Raw genomic sequence first — 20,413 nt, forward strand, 5'->3', positions numbered from 1 at the left:
ATTAAATGTTATTTTATTATGTGATATTATAGTAGTATTATAATAGCTGTTGTCCTGTTTTTAAACAAACTGAGTAAAGAAGGAAATTTTCTTTTTAAAGTTTTGTTTTAAACAATAAAATCACAGTATTATGATATTATTGCTCTCCATGAGCATTTATAGAGGCCTATTCTGAGCCAAGCATCCTGAAAAAAAAAAACTATCGTCATGAGTATTTCTTCTGATCATAATTAACTAATTTTGTTTACATTTTACTCCAGACTTTCCAGACTCTTTGCAGTTGTAAACATTTATCAGTTTGTCAGATTCAAACCACACTCTTTTCTACAACAAGCCAGACTTTTCAGGAATTATGCTTATTTTCTCCAGCGTATATGGAAATCGCATAGTGAGGCTATAAAGAGGCTTTGATGTTGCAATTGTCATGAAACCATGGCAGCTCATAAATGACCACAGAAACTTTCAATTAAGCCTGAAGCTGCGATGGTCTGGCCTCATTCTCCCCGCCAGCAGTTAGATGGCTTCACAGCAACAGCAAGTGCATGCCTAAGAGGGCGTGTTGCGTTGGTTTGACTGCATGTTTCAGTCGGCCACTTTAAAGAGCTGGTTTTATGACTGAAAGCAAGAATGCTTTTCTTATAGTGTTAAACAGTTTATGGATATTTCAAAGATGTGAAAGTTAAAAAGAAAAGCGCTTAATATTTTGCAAAACAAAAAAAAAAAAAGTGTGAGTGACCTACGGCTGTGCATCCTTAACCCCTTCAATTGTTGTGAAAAATGTAAATATAGCCATATGTGGAGGTTTTATTAAAACTTGTGCTTTAAATTAACACTGGGAAATTACCAGCTGTCAAAGTAGATATGGTGATGGAAAGACATGCTTGACAGGAAAGTTAACACAAGTGTCTTATTACTTGGAAGTCCTGCTTTCTTCACACCAAAAATTCTATTTCTGTTCCACTACATGACAACTTACAGTCATTTTAGGCCAGATCTATTTTTTGATTGGTTTATCCTCCCTCATTATTTTAGTTTTATTTCAATGGACCCTTTCGAACAGATTGTAAAAAGAGATTCTTATGGTTTTGCTTTAACCAGTTCTCTGTAGTCCTTTGAACATTTTTTCATATAAAAATTCCATAATTTTTCAGATTGAGCTCATCAGAATTTTTAGACCTGATAAGAATTCTTATATCAAAACTATCTAGAGATTTATAAGATATTTATGATTAGAAACAACAGAAACAGGAAATAAGAGAAGTATAGACAGAATGAAGGACAAGAAAAAGAGGACACTAGGAAAAAAGAGAGGCAGGACATAAGGAAGGAAGGAATGAGCAAACAGCTAAAGAAAGAAAGAACAAAGGATAAGAGACATAACAGAAGAAAGAAATGACACAAAAAAGGAAAAACAAAAATACAAAAAGAAGGGAAAGCAGAAAACAATGCAGACAAAAAATGAAGTGAGGAAAAGAAGGAAGGATACAAGGATGGAAAAAAGAAGGAAACACGGTAGTCTATGGGGCATGAAAAGTCTGAAAAAACAAAATTTTCTCCAATATTTTTTCCCTTCTTTTCTATGTATTTAGAGACATGGAAAATACTGAAATCAAATTCCAGACTAATTAAGGCTTTTGAGGAGTGCATGGGGACCCCTTTTAATGTTACAAAAACCTGGAGTTGCACCATAACTTTCCACACTTTTCTTACCATTCCTGCTCTGCTTCACACTTGACTCAAAAAGCTTTTCTCCCTGGTGTCTGGCCTGCAGCATGCTAATGTTTTCCATCCGAGAATCAGCCTCTTATTCATGCCGCCGTCTTTTTTCTTGTCCTCTAAGGGGACTTTTTACCTGAGTCAGGATAAAGCTAGTGCTTGGTGGAAACACCCGACCTTAGGCTGCCTGTCTGCTTCTGCTTTTTCTTCCCAGACTCAACCCCGAAGCTCGCCTACTGCCTCCACTCAGGGCAATAGAAGTGCAGCCAACAATGGTTGTCACAGGTATCAAATGTACAGAAGCAAACACATTCTTTCGAAAAAACATATATATACCAGTAAATACGTCCGGCCAGCAGGCTTTCCCTATTTAGATGTTGAAAATATCAAATAAGTAAGTAAGGACATGTAAAGACATGTTTGATTCCGTTTTCAGAGAAGGTAAAAAAGAGCTTTTATAAGTGGAGCGTTGTGAATCATGTCATAATTTAAAAAGAAACGGTGAGTAAGTATTCAGAGTTACTCATGGTTATGGATTAGAAAACTGACAAAACAAAACTATTCCCATTTCTTGGAAGTAGGGATCCAAGAACAGATTTGCACCCGGTGCAAATCTTAAGACTGATAGTGAATATCACTATTCACCATCACTATTCAGTGATAGTGATTTCACTATCACTATTTATCACTTATGCGTTGTAAACTGCATAAGGATGGTAACCTTATTAAAACAGTAAATCTATTTTGCTTCTTTTAACTTGCAGAACAAATGTATTACATGTAGACTGTCTTTCTGAAAATGTAGGTAGATGATGTGGAAAATAACCTTATCAGACAAATGGGGTCAGTGACCAAGTAATTTTGCTTTTGAAACAAAAACAGATTTTAGACAACACTCTGGCTCCATCTACAGGCACAAATTTGTACTCCTAATGTAAATCTAAATTACTCAAACTAGGTCGAAAGGTTGTTTTAGAATATATGAACAGTTCGTTTAGGAGTGTGTGTGTTACCTGATATACATACCTGGTATATCCTGAAGGGGATGTACCTAAAGCCTCCATCTTCTGTGGGATATTCCATCAGCTTCCTGTTCATCGCCCAAAACTGGTCAAACTTATCTGGAGTAACATAAATACACACAAACTGATCATCTATAAAATGACCATAACATTCAGCAATGTAAAGCTACCAATGTCTGATGGAAACAACAAACCCATAGCTGCCCAGAAGCTTAAATAAAAGAATGTGTCCTATTTAATTAATTAATTTATTTACTTAATTTATTACGAAAAGTCATCTGTTTATTTTTTATTTTTTTACTGAATAATTGTGTGATCTTCACAATTATTCAGAAATTGTAGCTTGCAGATGATCAAATTCAGTCCGAAGTTCAGCAAGGGTTTCTGGCAGCAGTCAGTCTTGAAGCAAATCTAAAGAAACCTCTGACTGAAGAATGTTGCTGGATGACAGTCTTATGGCTATCATGACAGCTCAATTTCCATGAAGCAGAGATATTTCACAACAACATGTCCTGGATGACACAGTCAGTTGTTGGTAAGCACTGCTAATCCACCTCTTTTGCTGCTCCACTTCAAATCTCTGTAGTCATGTCTAGTTACAAAGGCGGGTAGAGAGATTATTTGAACTTCCTCCTTCTCGTAGCTCAGGTATTGAGTTTTTGAGATGTTAATCAGCCGCTCCCAGTTGTTAAAATGATACCTTGTTGCCGCAGATATGCATCAGAACAACTGTTCAAACGCTAAAATCTAATAACAAAAATCCTTCCAGCTCCACAGCATCCAAAACCAACTAGGTGGGGACTTCTCTAGTGCTAACTTAGTCAAGCAATATCCTGCTGACTCTATAGATTTGTTTATGAGAGAAAAGTTAAGAACTGTCCAGTTGCAATGTTTACATCTATGCTGCAAATTACATTCTTATGTAAGATATTGATGGTGCATTCTGAGGAGGGAACAAAACATTGTGCAGATTAGAGTTTCTGTTGGAGTCATGATTTAAAACAAGAAGATACATTAAAACAAAAAAAAAGGAAAAGGTCTCCAAAAAGCATATGCTAGTTTCAAACCGTCCATATAAACGCTCTGGTTTTCATTCTCTTGGATGAAAGTTAAAGATCTCTCTGTTTCAATTCTCTTATGGACATGAGAGTTTTAGCTTAGATCTAGTTTCATCTCTCACTTTCTTCTGCAAGTTGACTTTTTCTTTTAGGATGATTTAAAACCTTTTGCATTTCTCAGTTCAAAAAAAAAAAAAAAAAACGGTACCCTGAACACCTCAGAGCACAGTGGTATTAGTCAGCGTTTCCTCAATATAACATTTTCTTGTACCTTCCTTGTTTTATTGAGATGTGTGGCTTACTTCTTGCTCATGGTTTTAGTTTCAGGGAAAAGTGGAAGAGAGAAGAGCAGCTGAAGGGTTGTCGGTTTGAGGCCCTTGGGTTTTTCACAAACACTTTTCACAACGGTTACGGGCTAAAAACACCGCACTGAGAAACTTCAGAAGTTGTTTGCATAATAAAGAGCTGCTTCGGTGGTGATGCAACTCATCTCTGCTCTTGCTAAACCCCTTGAATTATTTCAAGCATATGTTTGTTTCTGGATGTTCTTGCCAAATGTTAGAAGAGTTTAAAGATTCCAGCAGCAGCTCACTAGGAAGAGGAGAGGCCAAGTTTCTGTTATAGAAGTTTCCAATAAATTCTACTAGTTGGTAACAAGTTAGACAAATCAGACCATTCTTGAATCCGCCTCTTGTTAAATGTTGACTGTGTGAATAGAACTAGCAGGTGGAGGCCAGGGACATACACTGTTCTTTATGTTTGTAGTGTAGACATAAAAACATTCATGTCTTTGAATGGGAAACTATGTGAAATGTCACCTGCACCAAAAAAAAAAAGCCTGTACAAACATCTTCAGATCCATTTGGATGTATCCTTCAGATACATGACTGAATCTTTCTCATACAAACTAGGTGTGTCTCCAAGATGATTTTACACAGATGTGCAAGTGTGCATGTAGGTGGATGACTTGCAGAATTACAACATGTGTCAATCTGGGTGCTCGTCAGTAAATGTGTGACTGCAGAATTGAATGTCACTTCCCTTGCAGCTGTTTGTGGCCTCTTACCGTTCTGCAGCCCCATCCACAGCTGTTTGTGGTCTTTCTTCTGCATGTCATTGACTACTTGGCTCTTGTGCTTGAGGGCGTCCGCCTCCTTGATGCTGGACATGAAGTGAGCCTCAACTATGGAATTTGACAGGCAGTGCAGCAGATCCTGGTCTGGAAAATTCTGCCAAACATTCACATACAGACTTAGAACAGTATAAAAAGAAGAAATCCACACAAAAGGGTAAAGTATATCGCTAAGTAACGGTTTCCACATACTACACCGTGTTCCAAATTATTATGCAAGCGATAATTTCTCAAATTTTCTTAAATGGTTAATGCAAATGATGGTCAGTATAATTTTCAAGTCATGAACTATTACAGTATAAATCAAATTTTACTGAACAAAGCTCCCCATCAGAACAGTATTTTTTTCAAAAATAAAAAACTCAAAATGCACTGTTCTAAATTATTATACACAGCAGATTTTCTAAACATTTTATGGATTATAAAGAACTGCAAACGGTCATTCTTTGAATGTGCAGCATTAAGTGGTCACGTGTACTAAAATCAAAAGCTATTTCAATCAAAAATATTTTAACAGACCGAGTTACATGTTAACATAGAACCTTCTTTGATATCACCTGCACAATTCTTGCATCCATTGAACTTGTGAGTTTGTGGAACGTTTCTGCTTGAATTTTTTTGCAGGATGTCAGAATACCTTCCCAGAGCTTCTGTTTTGATATGAACTGCATTCCACCCTCAGATCTTCTGCTTGAGGAAACTCCAAAGGTTCTCAATAGGGTTGAGGTCATAGGAGGATGGTGACCACACCATGAGTTTCTCCCCTTTTATGCCCATAGCAGCCAATGACACAGTGGTATTCCTTGCAGCATTCATTGTCATGCATGAAGATGATTTTGCTACGGAAGGTATGGCTCTTCTTTTTGAACCATGAAAGAAATTGATCAGTCAGAAAGTCCATATACTTTGCTGAGGTCATTTTCATATCTACAGGGACTCTGAAGGGACCAACCAACTCTCTCTCCCCCCATGATTTTGGCCCAAAAATGACTCCACCAACTCCTTGATGATGTCACAGCCGTGTTGGGATGTGGTGACCATCCACCACCAATCCACTACTGCATCCATCTGGATCATCCAGGGTTCCACAGCAGTCATCAGTGAACAAGTCTGTTTGAAAATTAATCTTCATGTACGGCTGGGCCCACTGCGACCGTTTCTGCTTGTGAGCTCTGGTTAGGGGTGGCCGAATAGTAGCTTCATGCACCGCAAGCCTCTGAGGATCCTCCACCTTGAGGTTCCAGAGGCACCAGCAGCTTCAAATAACTGTTTGCTGCTTTGTTAGGGCATTTTAACAGCTGTTCTCTTAATCCAATGAATTTGTCTAACAGAAACCTTCCTCATTCTGCCTTTATCTGTACAAACCCATCTTTGTTCTGAATCAGCCACAAATCTCTTCACAGATAACGCTTCAGTTTTTGTTAAATATCTAATGTTTTCATATCTTGTCATACGGCACTGCACTATCTGATGATTTTCATCAACAGAGATCCTTTCTCTTTCCCATACTGCTTGAAACCTGTGGCCTTAATAATGGCTATTAAAGGAAATCTTAAGTAGATTTTCTTTAATTGAGCTCACCAAACTAATCTACCCAGCTCTCTGAAATTAATTATAGTGATTCAAAGAGCCCTGACACACAATAACACCTATAAATTTAATACAAGAAATGTCATCTTTATGACACTTGAATCCAATTTGCATAATAATTTGGAACACGGTGTATAAAAATAAAATATTCAATTATGTCCCAGAACAATTCCAATTTATTTTATTTTTTTTACAGATTTGATTGTAATCTGTATTTATATATATTACCTTGGTAATACTTTTGACCAATATGAGCTGTGTCAGTAGTCATAATACTATGAGTAATTGGTTAACAGCCTGCAATGATGAACTTCTCATTTTCCAATAGGAGATGAAATATCAAACATTTCCTGTGATACGTGTATGTGCTGACATTCTGATTGGCTCTTACCTTAAAGTGCACAGTGATGTTCCAGGGTAAGACTGTATTAGAGGCATGAAGGTCAAACAGAACTCCAATAGGATAGTGCCTGGAATGCAAAAAATAAGTAAATAAAACCAGGAGATTTTTTTAGTAATCTATAATCTGCTCAAAAATACAAAAACTAGTTACTAGTTAGCCAAAACCAAATTTAATTCCATTATCAAACTAAAAATAATGTAAGTAACCCACTGTTTATACTCGTTATATCTGTAACTCAAAATGCTTTATCAAAAGTTAATTTTGGCAAAAAAAAAAAAAGTCTATAATTTAAAAACACTAGCTTAAAAAAAACACTATTTGAATAACCTTAGGAAAAAAAATAAGTATTTTAGTTCGGCATGAGTTGTTGCCAAATGATTTTAGAGTTTAGAAAATCTTTAGTTTTTTTCACATTAAAACTAAGAAGTCATTTGTTTCTTCATGTTGGAGACTGAATCAAATTGATGTTTTGTTGTAAAGTGTCTTAATATGATAGTTGTTGTGAACTGGTGCATAAATACATAAATGAACTGAATGGAATTGCAATTTTCAAATTTAAGGAAAAAAAAATATAGAAGATCCCCATAATAAAATTTTCAAAAACCAGAGATCTTGACATTTTAACAGTACAACTGATTGCTTTGCAACAGTGCCACTTTGTGGCTATAACTGTCCCTACATTCTGTTATTCTAAAGCAGGGGTGCCTTGGTCCATATCAAGATCATGAATGTCTTCAAAGGGTCAATTCCGCCAGAATGTAATGATAAAACCCACTAAACTGTCTGCATTCAGTTAGTCTAAAGAGCTACATAAAAACTTATGGCAAACTGAAAGCCCTTCTCTAACTCCATGTTTGAGAGAGAAGAATCATGAAAATATCATCAAAACTGATTCAAGAAAGTATTTCATTAGCAATTATACCTATCATTAATAATGAAGATTATTAATTAACACCAGCTAGAGCTATAGGTACTGATATACAGAACATTTAACCCATGAGAATCTGCTCCAAAACCATTTTTCAGTTAGAGCTAGAATAAAAGTATATTATTTCCAGTTGCATAACACTAGAATCCATTCATACCATTTGAGCGGCGTTCCTTCATATTCGAACCACATCTCCTCCACATCCTCTGCCCTCATCACTTTGAGGAAGTGTTTCTTCACTTTGTCTGTGACAACAGGCAGGTAGCTCACCCTGGGTAGCAGCAGCTGACAAAGTTAACACGAAAGAGGCATAAACACATTAATAGCAGTCAGTATGTCAGTATATCACTTTATTCTCCCAACTTACTTGCAGCAAGCTGGGAGGAAAAGAAACTAAACGACAAGCACACAACAACATTGGCGGAACAGTAACAAGTCTATGTAGAAGTATCAACAAAAGAGGCTGAACAACAAAATCACACCCAATTACATTTAGAGTTTATCTGAATAACGGCCTAGCTAATACTGGTTCTTGGCTTGGGCTGCCTGAATCAGAGCTGAAGTAATACTTTGAATAACATTTAGAATTCACATCCAAGACTTGAGATCCAACAATTAGACATTTTGTGGCCAAAATCAGAGAGCAGGTTTTTTGCTTTGAGGACAAGGACACACAAGTAGTATAATACAAGTAGAGCATAAAACAATGAGGGAATCATGAGATTACTCACATTCAGACATCAAAGCATGTGTTAATGATTTAAATAAATAAAAACAATAAAACAAAGCACTGTTTTATGAATTTATTTTCAAAATAAATCTTCGCATATATTGCATCCTGTGAAACAAAGTGTTAGCAATTATTTGCACTTTAAAGCATGAAATATATGATAAAGGTGCTGCATCCGTTGTGACAAAAGTAAATAAATTGAAGCCCTTATTGTTTATGTATTTACAAATAAAAAGTTATATTCATAATGACAAATATGTGGGCTTCAATCATGAGTGCAACTCTAAAAGAAAAATAATAAACAGTAGAAAAAAAGACTGTAATTTACAAATGACATATACTGCAACTGTATGTATTATAGACAATGTTGCTGGATGACAGTGATCACTGATGTAAATAACAGAGAGTAACAGTTGTGCTTACATAGTATGCTTCTGCCTCTCTCTCAGTCACTTCATCCGGGTTCAGAGTGAAGCATGTGGGTATCCGGCCGAACCAAACATCTCTCAATACGTCCTTGTCATCTGCCATGGTGCTGCAGCTGGTCCTCCCAGTAGGACATAAAGAATAAGCACCCCCAAAGCAGAGATGCAGCCCTAAAACTGAACAGCTTCCTGCTGGCATAAACAGAACAGAAAGCATTCTACAAATGAAACTTTCAAAACCACATAGCAGTGTGATCATTGCTCCAAATCATAGCTCAGCACATGTGTTCTAAGACACTGAAGTCTTAGGAGTGTTTGCCAATTCATAGATGGTCAAACGTACCTGCTGGGCTTCCAAACTAACTCCACGCCTGTAAAACTACAACCGTGATCCACCTTATTGACGTTAGCTTCAATGCTAGCTAAGCTAACTTAGCTTGAGGAAACTCAAAGAACGGGTTAGTGAACTAGAGTGATTGCTGTCAGGTCATTATTTTTATTTTCCCGAAACGGGTAGTCAATGTGCTTAAGAAAATACAATGTTATGTGGAAAAAAATCTTACTTTTTTGTCGATGTTTGACAGACAATCTGAATGGAAAAACGGGCCCTACAGTGTTGTCATCCCCCTGCTATCACCCGGAAGACATCAGTTATAGCAAAACTGCGACACCTAGCGAAAGTTCTAATATACATTTTATGTATTTTTATATATTTTAGTCAATTAAATTAATAATTTGCTGGTTAAATTTACTTAATATTTAACAGTCAATTCATTTTCTTAAAAATTAACTTATAAAAGCAAGTGAGTACTGTAGTGTTACATCATCAATATGCGACGCTACTTGTAACGTAGCTAAAGAGGTTCGGTTTCTGTTGTTTGTTATCATCTGTAGCTCAGAGATGGACAAGAAATTGGACACGGACAGCCTCGAAATTCGCGTTCAGGCGTTGGAGAACCGACTATACGGGGAGAGAAGAACCAAAAGTGGAAAACCCGTCAAGGTCTCCTCCATAATATATAAAAATATACAGTAGTTAGCTATTAGCTTAGCACAACAAGCGATGCTTCGGACTCTGAGTGCGAGTATACGCCCTTGTAGAAAATGCTAACTTTATGCTATTCGGTAACAGAAATTTCACACACATTAAGATATGTAACATGACAAAGACGATTTGTGTGTGTTGTTATTTATTTTTTTTATTTTTTGGAATGCAAACCAAATGTTATTTTGAGTTTTTATTGATAGTAAATATTAAAGTCAAGCTAACGGTTGACCAATTATGAGAACGTCAGTAATAATAAGAACATTTAATTTATTAATTGAATAAGAATAGCTTTTTTACATATTTGCACTAAATGTGATCATCATTAAACACGTCTTGGCTACGTGGCCAGCAGGAATGGTTTTGCCATAGGGGTTGTCTTGTAAGAGCATCTTGTGATGTGAAGAAAGAAAAAAAAAACTTACAAAGACTTACTGAAGCTATCCTTGTTTTGCTGAAATATGTAACAAAGAATGAAACGCCAAATATGCACTGACTGGAAAAACACTGTATATTATGTTGTAGCCTTTAATAGCTGAACTTTGCTTATTTTTTCTTTTTATGCTGAGGATAACACAAAGGTCACAAGAAGGTCTATTGTATTTTTTCTAGGCGATGTTTTAAGGTGATATTTGTTTTGTTTTTTCCGCAGTGTGCAGAAGCTTTAGTCAGAATTCAAGGAGGTTTGATCAACACGGCCAACAAGAGAGAGAGAGTAAAGATCCTCCACAAGAAGAGTGAGTCTCGCTTTAGTTTGACTCATCAATGAATTCAGTTAGGCTTTGTGAAACTTCTTGTACTGTTTCATATGGAAACAGGAGGGGAAAAGTGTTATTAAATATTTATGGATTGTTATTCATCAGCAAAGGTTTTGTTTCCATTTATCAGTTTGTCCATCCTTCCAGTCATTGTATTTAAGTTTGGGAATCCTGTAAATGTTAACAATGTTTCAGTGATATCCATTAAACACAATAGCAATATTTCAGTTTGAAGACATTTAATTTTTGTAATGTTATTTCTGTAAATACTTACTTATGTTTGTATTATGCAGTTGAGGACCTGATGAAGTATCTGGACCCCCAGTTCACTGACCACATCACTCTCCCTGATGCCATGAAACTAGAGTTCATCCTTGCAGGTAAGCGCAAAGAGGACATTGTAGAAATGTGATCTTTTTAATGTTTCTCACCTTTTGCTTTTTGTGCCTAATGCTTTACCTGATTTGCAGTACGGTGTACTGAGTACTTCCAAGAATACTTATATAAATGTGCAAGATTGTTTATGAATTTAAGGAGGAAAATACATGTATTTTTGGTATCTTGATCTTGATAAAATTTAATGTTTTAATGTCTTCTATTATATTAATTTGGAGGTTGCAAGATTGTTTATATGAATTCAGAAAAACATATGTATTCTCACTGTATTTTGGTTCATAAATTGTATGTACTTTAATGCACAGAAATGCCCAACCATTGACTGGAGTTGCATTAGTTGTGGTTATATACTTTATATACTCCCGGTCGAATAAACTAATAAATGAAATGTATTCTGTGTTATTCCATAGAGGAGGACTCTTTGCTCTCTGAAGCTGCTTTGTTGGAGCAAGTTAACAATTTACAGCCATTGTTGGACAGCACCCACATTAGAGGTTTGAAACATGGGAATTGTATGCAACTGTGTCAGCACTGTCATGGAATTTAATTAGGTTTATTGTTGTTTATTATTTATGTTTTACTACTAGTTGAAGTAGACAGAAAAAATGCTTTGTATATTGGCTTGATATGTGAATTTCAAGTTCATTACCTCTGCAATTCAATGTTCATCAGTGTGTGTTGTATAACTACAGTATAAACTGAGGGGAATGTTTATTTTGACTTGACTTGATTTATGTTCTATTTAAAGCCTGTGTCAACTGCCTGTTTTGCACTGTCCACAGATGTTCCTGAGCATGCAACCAAGCTGCAGCGTCTTTCACAGATTCACATCAAGCAACAGGTAGCTATACTGCTCTGAATCTTACTACCATATGTGTTGTTAAAAACTCAGTCACAAATATGTTGCTTTCTAATGCGTACTTCATTTTAACCATAATTGTACATGAAACATCTGTTATTGTTGTATATTTTAATGTGTTTTTTTCTTAATTGTTTATATTTACTTTCCCTTTTCTCTTTCTATTGGTCATTTTTTGGTCTCTCCTTTGCCCTGTGTGTTGTGTATGATGAAATTTTACATCTATTACCATAATAAAGTTGGGGGAAAAAAAAGCAACAAAAATCCCTCCAGAAAACAAATATGGTGATTTCTTTCTTCAGGACCAAACTGAAGCTCAGTCACAGGAAGTCAAGAAGCTTTTTGAGGAATACAACAAAATGGTACACAACACAGAATAAACTTTTAGTTTTATTACAATAAATCATGTTGCAAAACAACCACGAAAACATATATTTTGACACTCACAAGTTAATTTCCTACTGTGCCGTAAATGGAAGAATTACAGTTAAGAAATGCACAAATACAGTAACTTGGATTTTAGCAATCATTCTCTGTTGTATAATTGATTCATATAAGAGATTGGTGTCTCTTTGTAGATGTTCCTGCTCTCCAAGCAGTTCACCCAATGGGATGAGACCCTGAGGAAAATGGAGGAGGCCAAAGGAATCCGACTTGTAGAGTAGTTGCTCTAAGAAAAGCTGGAAAGAGGACGACGATGAAGAAGAACACTGCACTACGAATGGAGTTCCCGAATAGACGTGTTACATTATGTAGCTCATGCTACCCCAGTAAGTCAGAGGAAAACATAAAAACATTTCAACACATTTTCTTGTTTACTTTTCTTTTATCCCACTGAAATATTGTTGTTGCCTAAACACTGTCAGTGACTTTAAATGCAAAGTTACAGAGTGAAATAATAAAAGAACTGAACTGAGGCTTGTGGATCTTTATGCATTGTGAAGAAGAGCATGCTCCTTTTATATTACCTGCGACAACAATAAATTTAAGAGGCTACTCTTATTTATTTACAGTAGTGCTTTTTAGCTTTTCGTTTTAATTTCAACTTTGTTCCCTCCTTCCAAATTACTTGTATTTTGATTTTTCTTCTATAGAAGCACATAAACACTCCCTCAGTCACATCTGTAGGGTTTTAATTTTTCTTCTTGATGGCTAAAAAAAGTAAAATGTTAAATATTGTGTTTCTAAAATGTTTTTTTCTGTGTATAAAATGAGATAAAGCTTGAAAATAATAATTAAAGTAGCTATAAATATTATTTTCCTATTTATTTGTCTCTTTGAAACTGCAGACTTTGTGTTCTTCAATGCAGATGGTCTCCAAGTTGCTACAGATTATCCTTCCACAGGTGCAGTGTCCATGTTGACATCTCTGAAACTCTGTCTTCTAAACGCACGCGCATTCACAAAAATCTTCTTAATTTTTGTGATGCGAGGACCATTGTGACTTTTTCCTCAAGTGCGCCAGCAAATGCTTTTTGTCAAACTTATCATTGCCAAATACGAGACCCTCACCAGTCATGTTGAACTGTAAATAAAACACAAGGAATTATACACATCATGGTCAGGTCATTACAAAAAGAATTTGACATGAACAGAGTAGAAATAATTTAATTGGTTTGTATATATTTTTTATATTGCTTATGGTTACTTTTGTATCTGCTAATATTTTACACTTTGGATGGAGTAGCTTGTCAATAAGCAATTTCCCCTCTATTAACTATATTCTGATCACAGGGAGAACCTCAGTTGAATTAAGGTTTAACTCAAGCATATACAGCACATGATAATGTTTCAGGGATTGTGTCTCTACATAGATTTTGAAGTGATGCAATTTGAGGCAAATGTCCACTGATGGTCATGATGATGACCTTCATCATCAAAATCATGAAGTTTTAAAAGTAGGGTGAAAGGCCTCTGACAGCTGCTGTGCTGGGAGAACCCATGTAACGACTCCCTTCAAAATGCTACATTGACATTTTGTTGTAAACTAATATACACAAAGAGCTTAATCTCTCAACTGAACACCTCAAAAAGTCTTAAAGCCAATTGCTACAGAAAACCCAACAGTTTCTGGCAGTAAAACGGGCACCTTCATGGGGATTTTAACTTTAAGATTTTAAATTATTTTTCCTTTATGCCAATTAAAAAATAACAGAAACAAATGGCAGCAAATTAATTAAAACATCTAGTAAGTAATCCAGATAAATGATGTACGATCAATCTCAATCAGTAATGTTCAGATAAATATCAAATTGCTGAATTTAAGTTTCTTTGAGGGATTTTTATACAGTATACTGTGAAGACTATTCCATTTATCTAATCACTTAAATTCAATGTATATGGACATATTATGCAGTTTTCACACTACAAATATATAAATCTGGAAGATAACCAACAGATAGCACTAGAAATACATGTTAATATTAATCTCTGTACTGTTGATAAGTGAGAAAATAGGATACTTTTGCTGTTTGTTGGTGTATTAAGCCTACGTTTAGTAAGTAGGTATTTTGTTAGACAATCTGTTTTGATGACTGAAAGAAAATTTGTCATTTTCTTAATCTGAGTCATTGTTCCTTCTTCCTTGTTTGCGCTTCTAAACATAAGATGCTCGAAAAATGAGTGTAACTTGTTACGTACCTGCACTGCCACCCTGACTCCGTATCGGACGTAGGTAGCAATGTGTTCGCAGTTGTTGTGAAGGAAGCCATATATTGTGCTGCTCTGATACGTTTCAGTGATGCGTTTAATTATGTCCTTGTCGTCTCCTTTACTATATGTCACTCCTGTTAAAGGGTCTGTATAGTCATCAAGGAAATTGTTCACCTCCGGCTCTTCATTCATTTTCAGTTTAGCAAATTTATACGATTTACCATGATATTTCTCTGTAAACAAATAACAGATGAGAAATAAGCAGTTTATCAATATAATTTATTACTATTGGATTGTTGTTACTGATATTTACTTGCTAGTTCATAAATGTTGTGCTCTGCATTTTTCCCACAAATATTTACATCTCCCACATAGACAGCAAAATGTTTGTATCTAATTCCAGCTTTACACTTTGTTTTATAAGAAATTATGTCTCCAAATTGGAACTGTGGATGGAAGAAAATGCATAGTCACATTTAGAGTAAACAGAAAATGATTAAACTAGCTGAAACCAAAACATTTGGATATTATTTTTTAAATGTAGCAGTGATAAAGTTACTTACTCCACTCATTTCCAGAGTTGTGATCATAAGCTGAAGGATTACACCCACCAGGGTTGCTTCCTCATTTTTTTAAGCAGTCAAGATCTGAGATGGACATGTCAGACTTGTGAAACAATTGTTTTAACTAAAGTCATACAACTTCAAAAAACAATTTTCTAACATTTTAAAAAGACACATTTATTTCAGACGGATTGTGTCTTATCTTTTAGGAGTTGAACCAGCAATAGTCGTTTCAAAGTTCTTACCTTCATCTGAAACACATGGAGTTTACTGAATCAAAGGAAACAGCCTTCTTTCGAACACTTCTGACTTGTTCTGCACGTGTCCAGTTCTGTCCTTCAACAAACCATGAAAAGACATCTCTTATCTGCTTCTATGTTTGCAGAATGTTTGCATGACTCTCGTAAGACTTTCCCATGAGTGGTACAATTTCCCTCCTCAAATGGTTTTATTTTGTTCACAACTGGCATCTGTTGCCCCTTGCAAGATAAGCAACGTACTGTATATGTTGGTTAATTCAGGAAAAGGGATAAAAGTACTAATGTTAAATGTCTCTCTTTGCTATAGAATAGAACACAATAAACCTCAAAAGCTGATTAAAACTTTTAATATAGGGAAACAGTCTAGGATAGTCAAATTACTTTTTTATGTTAACAGCCAGTGATGCAGTTGAGCACTTTATTATTCTTCATGTGTGCACACAGTGACAGTGACTGTAAATGTAAATTCTTACTGCCGTCTGCTGCAGCATCTCTTATCCAGTGCCTTGTGAAAGTATTAATATCCATTAACACACATTCTGTCGCGTTGTAGCCGCAAAGTCAATGTGTCTCATCAAAGTTTAATGAGACAGAAGTATAAGTGGAAAGAAAGGGACACATGATTTGTAAAAAAAAACAAACTGAAAAGTGTTTTTAGTCACTCCCAAATAGGCTTGAATTCTTGTTCATGAATTCATCAGAAAGGTTAGTGTTCCAGCTATGAAAAGGTTTGAAGCAGGGCTAAGTTATAAAACAATATAATCAAAACAAAAGAGATCCATTGAAACTGGGGGAGAAAATTTGACAAGTAAAGAAAAAATAATTGCGAACTCCACAAATCTGCTTGTGAAGTAACGTCAAGAAAAACAGCTTTATTGAAATCAAATAAGAAGAGGTAAAGTTTCACAAGTTGCGAGGAATGCACATCAAACTGGACAAAGATGCTGTGGTCTGATGAAACCAGAATGTATTTATTTGGTTTGTCTTCAATGTGCTTTGTGTTGAGAAAAACTGACAATCTGAATATTTTTTGGCAATTTATTCAAGGTTTTGCTGCTGTTTTTGTAGTGAAAGGTGGCTCTACAAAGTATTGACTCTGGGGATTTTAATACAAACACACTGCAATGTAAATAATTTAAAAAGTTAAAGGCCTATCAAGCCTATGCAAGCCACTGTACATCCTGCTGCTGATTTTCATAAAAATTAGCTGTTTAGTTTGACGATTCAGCATTTCTGGTAAATTTATACTTCTACCCCCAGGCCTACCTAGCAACCAGTCATGTTCATTGCTTTTTTAATTATTTATTCTTTAGAAGCTAATGTCTTAAATGAAAGAAGTCCCAGAAAATAAACAGGAAAGCTTGAATTGACAAAGACATCAGCACATTTTAAATTAGACAAAGACATTATATACTGATTCATTGTGTTAGCACCTTGTTCTCAGTTACTATTTAACACTGTCATTTTTAATCCAATAAAGCTCTGAAGAATCTTACCTCCAGTAAAATAGTGGACGTCTGCTGAGGAAGTGAGGGAGCTACAATCCACCTGAATAGTCCTGCCACTGTTTCCCAGACTTATTTGAATGAGTCAGCCCTCAGAATGAGATTAACACTCGTTGGTTTTTCACTTGAGAACATCGGTGCAAGATGGAGAGGGTATATATACGAGTTCTGCCCTCAAGATGAGTTATTTTTCAGGTTCCACTTTTATTTAATACATTTAACTTTAGTTTATTTTCTAGCTGTACAGAGGTGGTTCTCATTCTGCTGCTGTGAGAATTGTCTTTTGTACTGATGGATAGAATAAAGTAATACATTGTTTATATATTGGTGATGTGGTCAAACTTCATGTATGTATGATATTTGCATGTAGTTTGTCATACTTATCTGTCTGAGGAAAACCAGTGTGAGACAGCTAAGAGGGATGGCTATTATGCAAAATCTCCCTTTATTACAGGTTAATTGAAATATAGGATGGCATGCAAACTGCTTATAACTAAACTTCCCATTGCACTTTGTTTTAAAAGATATTACGTATATCTCTAAACTGAAACTGTAAATGGAATAATGGAACACATGAGATGTGTCCAATGAACACTTTTCAGCAGTACATTTTTTAACCAATTGTAAAATGAAATCAAAGTCAGTACTTGGAGACTTAAAAGAAAGTAAGAAAGGATTAGCCAGCATCTTACTCTATTTGCTTCTAGTTTTGTGACCATCAAGATCACGACTACCAAGATCTCACTCCTCATTTTTCCAGCAGTTAAGAACTATAAACAACATTGTTATGGGCCGAGTTAAAAGCAGGAGCATTCACAGGATATATTAGAAAAATTGGGTTTTATTTTATTTTAACCCAAAGATTATAAATGACAAAAGATAAACTGAGTTCATAAGACACAATAGGGGTAACTAAACAGAATTCAATTACAAATAACACAAAAACAAATAACAGTACCGCTAAGTTTTGCTAAACTGAAGACTCAAAATGAAAATCAAATATATTAAACTTTAAATATTAATATTTACGGTACTTAAATACAAAACTTATCTAAACAAAGAAACTACAAATTCCCCCTGCTAGCAGGAACTAGTGGTGCAGTCCAATCAGCATTTAAGCCTGCTGAGCCCTGGGCCCCATCTGTTGCCAGGCAACTCCAAGGCAGGTAAGTACCGGCAGGAAAATAAAGAATTAATCTTAAGCAAACAAAATTAACTTTAAGTTAATATAAATACATATGTTAACTAAATGTGCGTGCTAACAAATAGAACAAATGTATCCAAATCAACTAATAAATGTTTTTATTGAAACTAAAGTGTTGTGTTTGTATGAAAAAATAAATTGTGCATAAATAGAGTTACCGACAAAGGAGCGTGGCCATGGATTTGGCCATCAAACACAAATTGTCATTGATGCAAAGTCTATGACAATTTTCTTGTTTTTTGTTCTCTGTTGCAGCAACAATACTGCTTACAATACTTATATACTATTTTTCTACCAACCACAAATGATTCAAATGCAAAGTCTAACTGAGCAAAAAATTATACCAAAAAATACACTTGCAGTTTAGGGAGGCCTTAATTGCAAGTTTGTTTAAAATTCCCAAAGATCGATGTATGACAGAAGAATTGGGCCCAACAAAACAAAATAAGCAATGGGTAGCACAATCAAGAACCTTCTTTTCTATAGGTACACATACAGATGAATGGATATTTATTTTAAAATCTAAATTACTTTTAAAAAAGTTTAAAGGTAATTTCATAAGGTCAAACTGTACACTTGAGCTTTTAAGAGACAGGAACATTTGCCTAATTCCATCTCCCAATTACATCTTTCCAAGCTTGAATCTGCAGCTGCTCCTTAGTCATTTTCGTATCAATAGGAGATATTTCAGTTTCCCTTTGCATCTACTGTTTAGGCTGTTTCTGTTACTGTCCTTTCTTTAAGAGAACTTGCAGCAGGTTCAGCATGCCTACTTAAAGCACTTTTTTTTTAATTAGAGAAAGACCATGACTAATGCAGTTAGTAAACATGCTATTTACTAACTGCATTAAAAATGAAAACATTTCCTCCACAAAACATGATGGATCTCCCTCATACAAGGTGTTATGTGTTCATATATATATATTTGTATTTTATTATAAAACCAGGCTGTACACTTTAATACATCTTTTAGATGGGGGATTTCTTTTGAATTTCTGCACATTTGATTAAAACAAAAGAATACTAGAGGGGAAAATAGCTATTTGCCTGGCTGTTATGCAAAATATGTTGTAAAACTTTGCTCAGACGATGAGTATGCACTCAGCGGGCTAATTCATTTTCACAAACATGAACTCTTTTTCACGTTTGTCTTTGCTCATATATGGCTGTTGTCTAGAATGCTGAGAAGTATAAAATGATATTAAGCCTAAAACAGTTACACTTTAATACATTAGATAGAACACGTGCTTTGTTACTTTATTTCAACCTTATGTGTTAGTGTTAGCCAAGTAGAAATGAAGATTACATCTCTGAATACACAGCATGTTTTGCCATGGACTGCACTTTCAGAAATATTCTAGCCTGTGGCTACATAGTTACTTGCTTAGCTATTGTTTTCTGTCAGGTAAAAAGATAAAAGGTTTTTCCCCAATAAAGCAAAAACATAATTAATGTAACCTACTTTGGTTGTAATGCTGCCATGTCATTAACTGATTCGCATTCTGTGTGAACAGGCAATGCAGCAGGCCTACATGATGTTAATTAATAAAAAAGAAGAAAAAAACCCCAAAAGCCTCAAGATTAAGATTAGTTTGTCAGGATTTAGCTTTTGAAAACAGCATTTAAGCAAGTATTATGTTTACTTTTTAGAAAAGATCCTTTAAAAAAAATGTTTGAAAACCAACCCACCATGTTTCAATTTACAAATTAACTTTTTAGTTACATTTCAATTTGTTAAATAAGACTGCATATATATACACACACGCCGTCCCCCCAATAAGGAATATATATATATATATATAGGAATAAAGGAATATATATTCCTTTATTTAATCAGGTAAACCCCGTTGAGCTCTAGATCTCATTTTCAAGAGGGACCTGAAACAAACTTCACTCCCCGTCGGGGAATCGAACCCCGGTCTACATAGCCTATATATATATATATATATATATATATATATATATATATATATATTTTTTTTTTTTTTTTTCTTTAAGCGGCCATACATTTTTATTTGACAAATTATTTATTTGTTCATTGTGGCATCTTTGACCCTGAAAGATTTTGAGAATGTAGTAGTTTATATGTTGTTTATATAATTACAGCTTATCATAAGTGAGAGCAACCAGTCTCTTTCTGCATAGACGATCTTTGGTTCCGTGTGTG

General features: G+C 35.1%; 2 protein-coding genes across 5 annotated transcripts in view; one reads left to right on the forward strand and one right to left on the reverse strand.

The window, feature by feature from the left end:
• The window catches only part of atg5 (autophagy related 5), a 43,201-nt gene extending 33,556 nt beyond the window's left edge, over positions 1-9,645 (reverse strand). The window contains exons 1-6 of one of the 4 annotated variants that reach the window (XM_023330364.1): positions 9,568-9,645; positions 9,003-9,196; positions 8,007-8,134; positions 6,910-6,988; positions 4,863-5,025; positions 2,743-2,837 (exon numbers count right to left, since the gene is read on the reverse strand). In XM_023330364.1, coding sequence (XP_023186132.1) covers positions 2,743-2,837; positions 4,863-5,025; positions 6,910-6,988; positions 8,007-8,134; positions 9,003-9,110 — 573 coding nt within the window. In that variant the 5' untranslated portion in view covers positions 9,111-9,196; positions 9,568-9,645. Of the gene's footprint in view, positions 1-2,742; positions 2,838-4,862; positions 5,026-6,909; positions 6,989-8,006; positions 8,135-9,002; positions 9,197-9,347 lie in introns of all 4 variants that reach the window. The other 3 variants (XM_023330367.1, XM_023330366.1, XM_023330365.1) reach the window with 3 other exon arrangements.
• Positions 9,646-9,829: 184 nt separating this feature from the next.
• dctn3 (dynactin subunit 3) lies at positions 9,830-12,979 on the forward strand. The gene is made up of 7 exons (XM_005800402.2): positions 9,830-10,007; positions 10,702-10,786; positions 11,101-11,187; positions 11,614-11,697; positions 11,986-12,044; positions 12,365-12,424; positions 12,641-12,979. The coding sequence occupies exons 1-7, from the start codon at positions 9,906-9,908 to the stop codon at positions 12,725-12,727; spliced, it is 564 nt and encodes a 187-aa protein (XP_005800459.1). The 5' UTR covers positions 9,830-9,905; the 3' UTR covers positions 12,728-12,979.
• The last annotated feature ends 7,434 nt before the right edge of the window (positions 12,980-20,413 follow it).

This window comes from Xiphophorus maculatus, chromosome 3 (assembly GCF_002775205.1).
Source record: "Xiphophorus maculatus strain JP 163 A chromosome 3, X_maculatus-5.0-male, whole genome shotgun sequence".
Taxonomy (NCBI): Eukaryota; Metazoa; Chordata; class Actinopteri; order Cyprinodontiformes; family Poeciliidae; genus Xiphophorus; species Xiphophorus maculatus.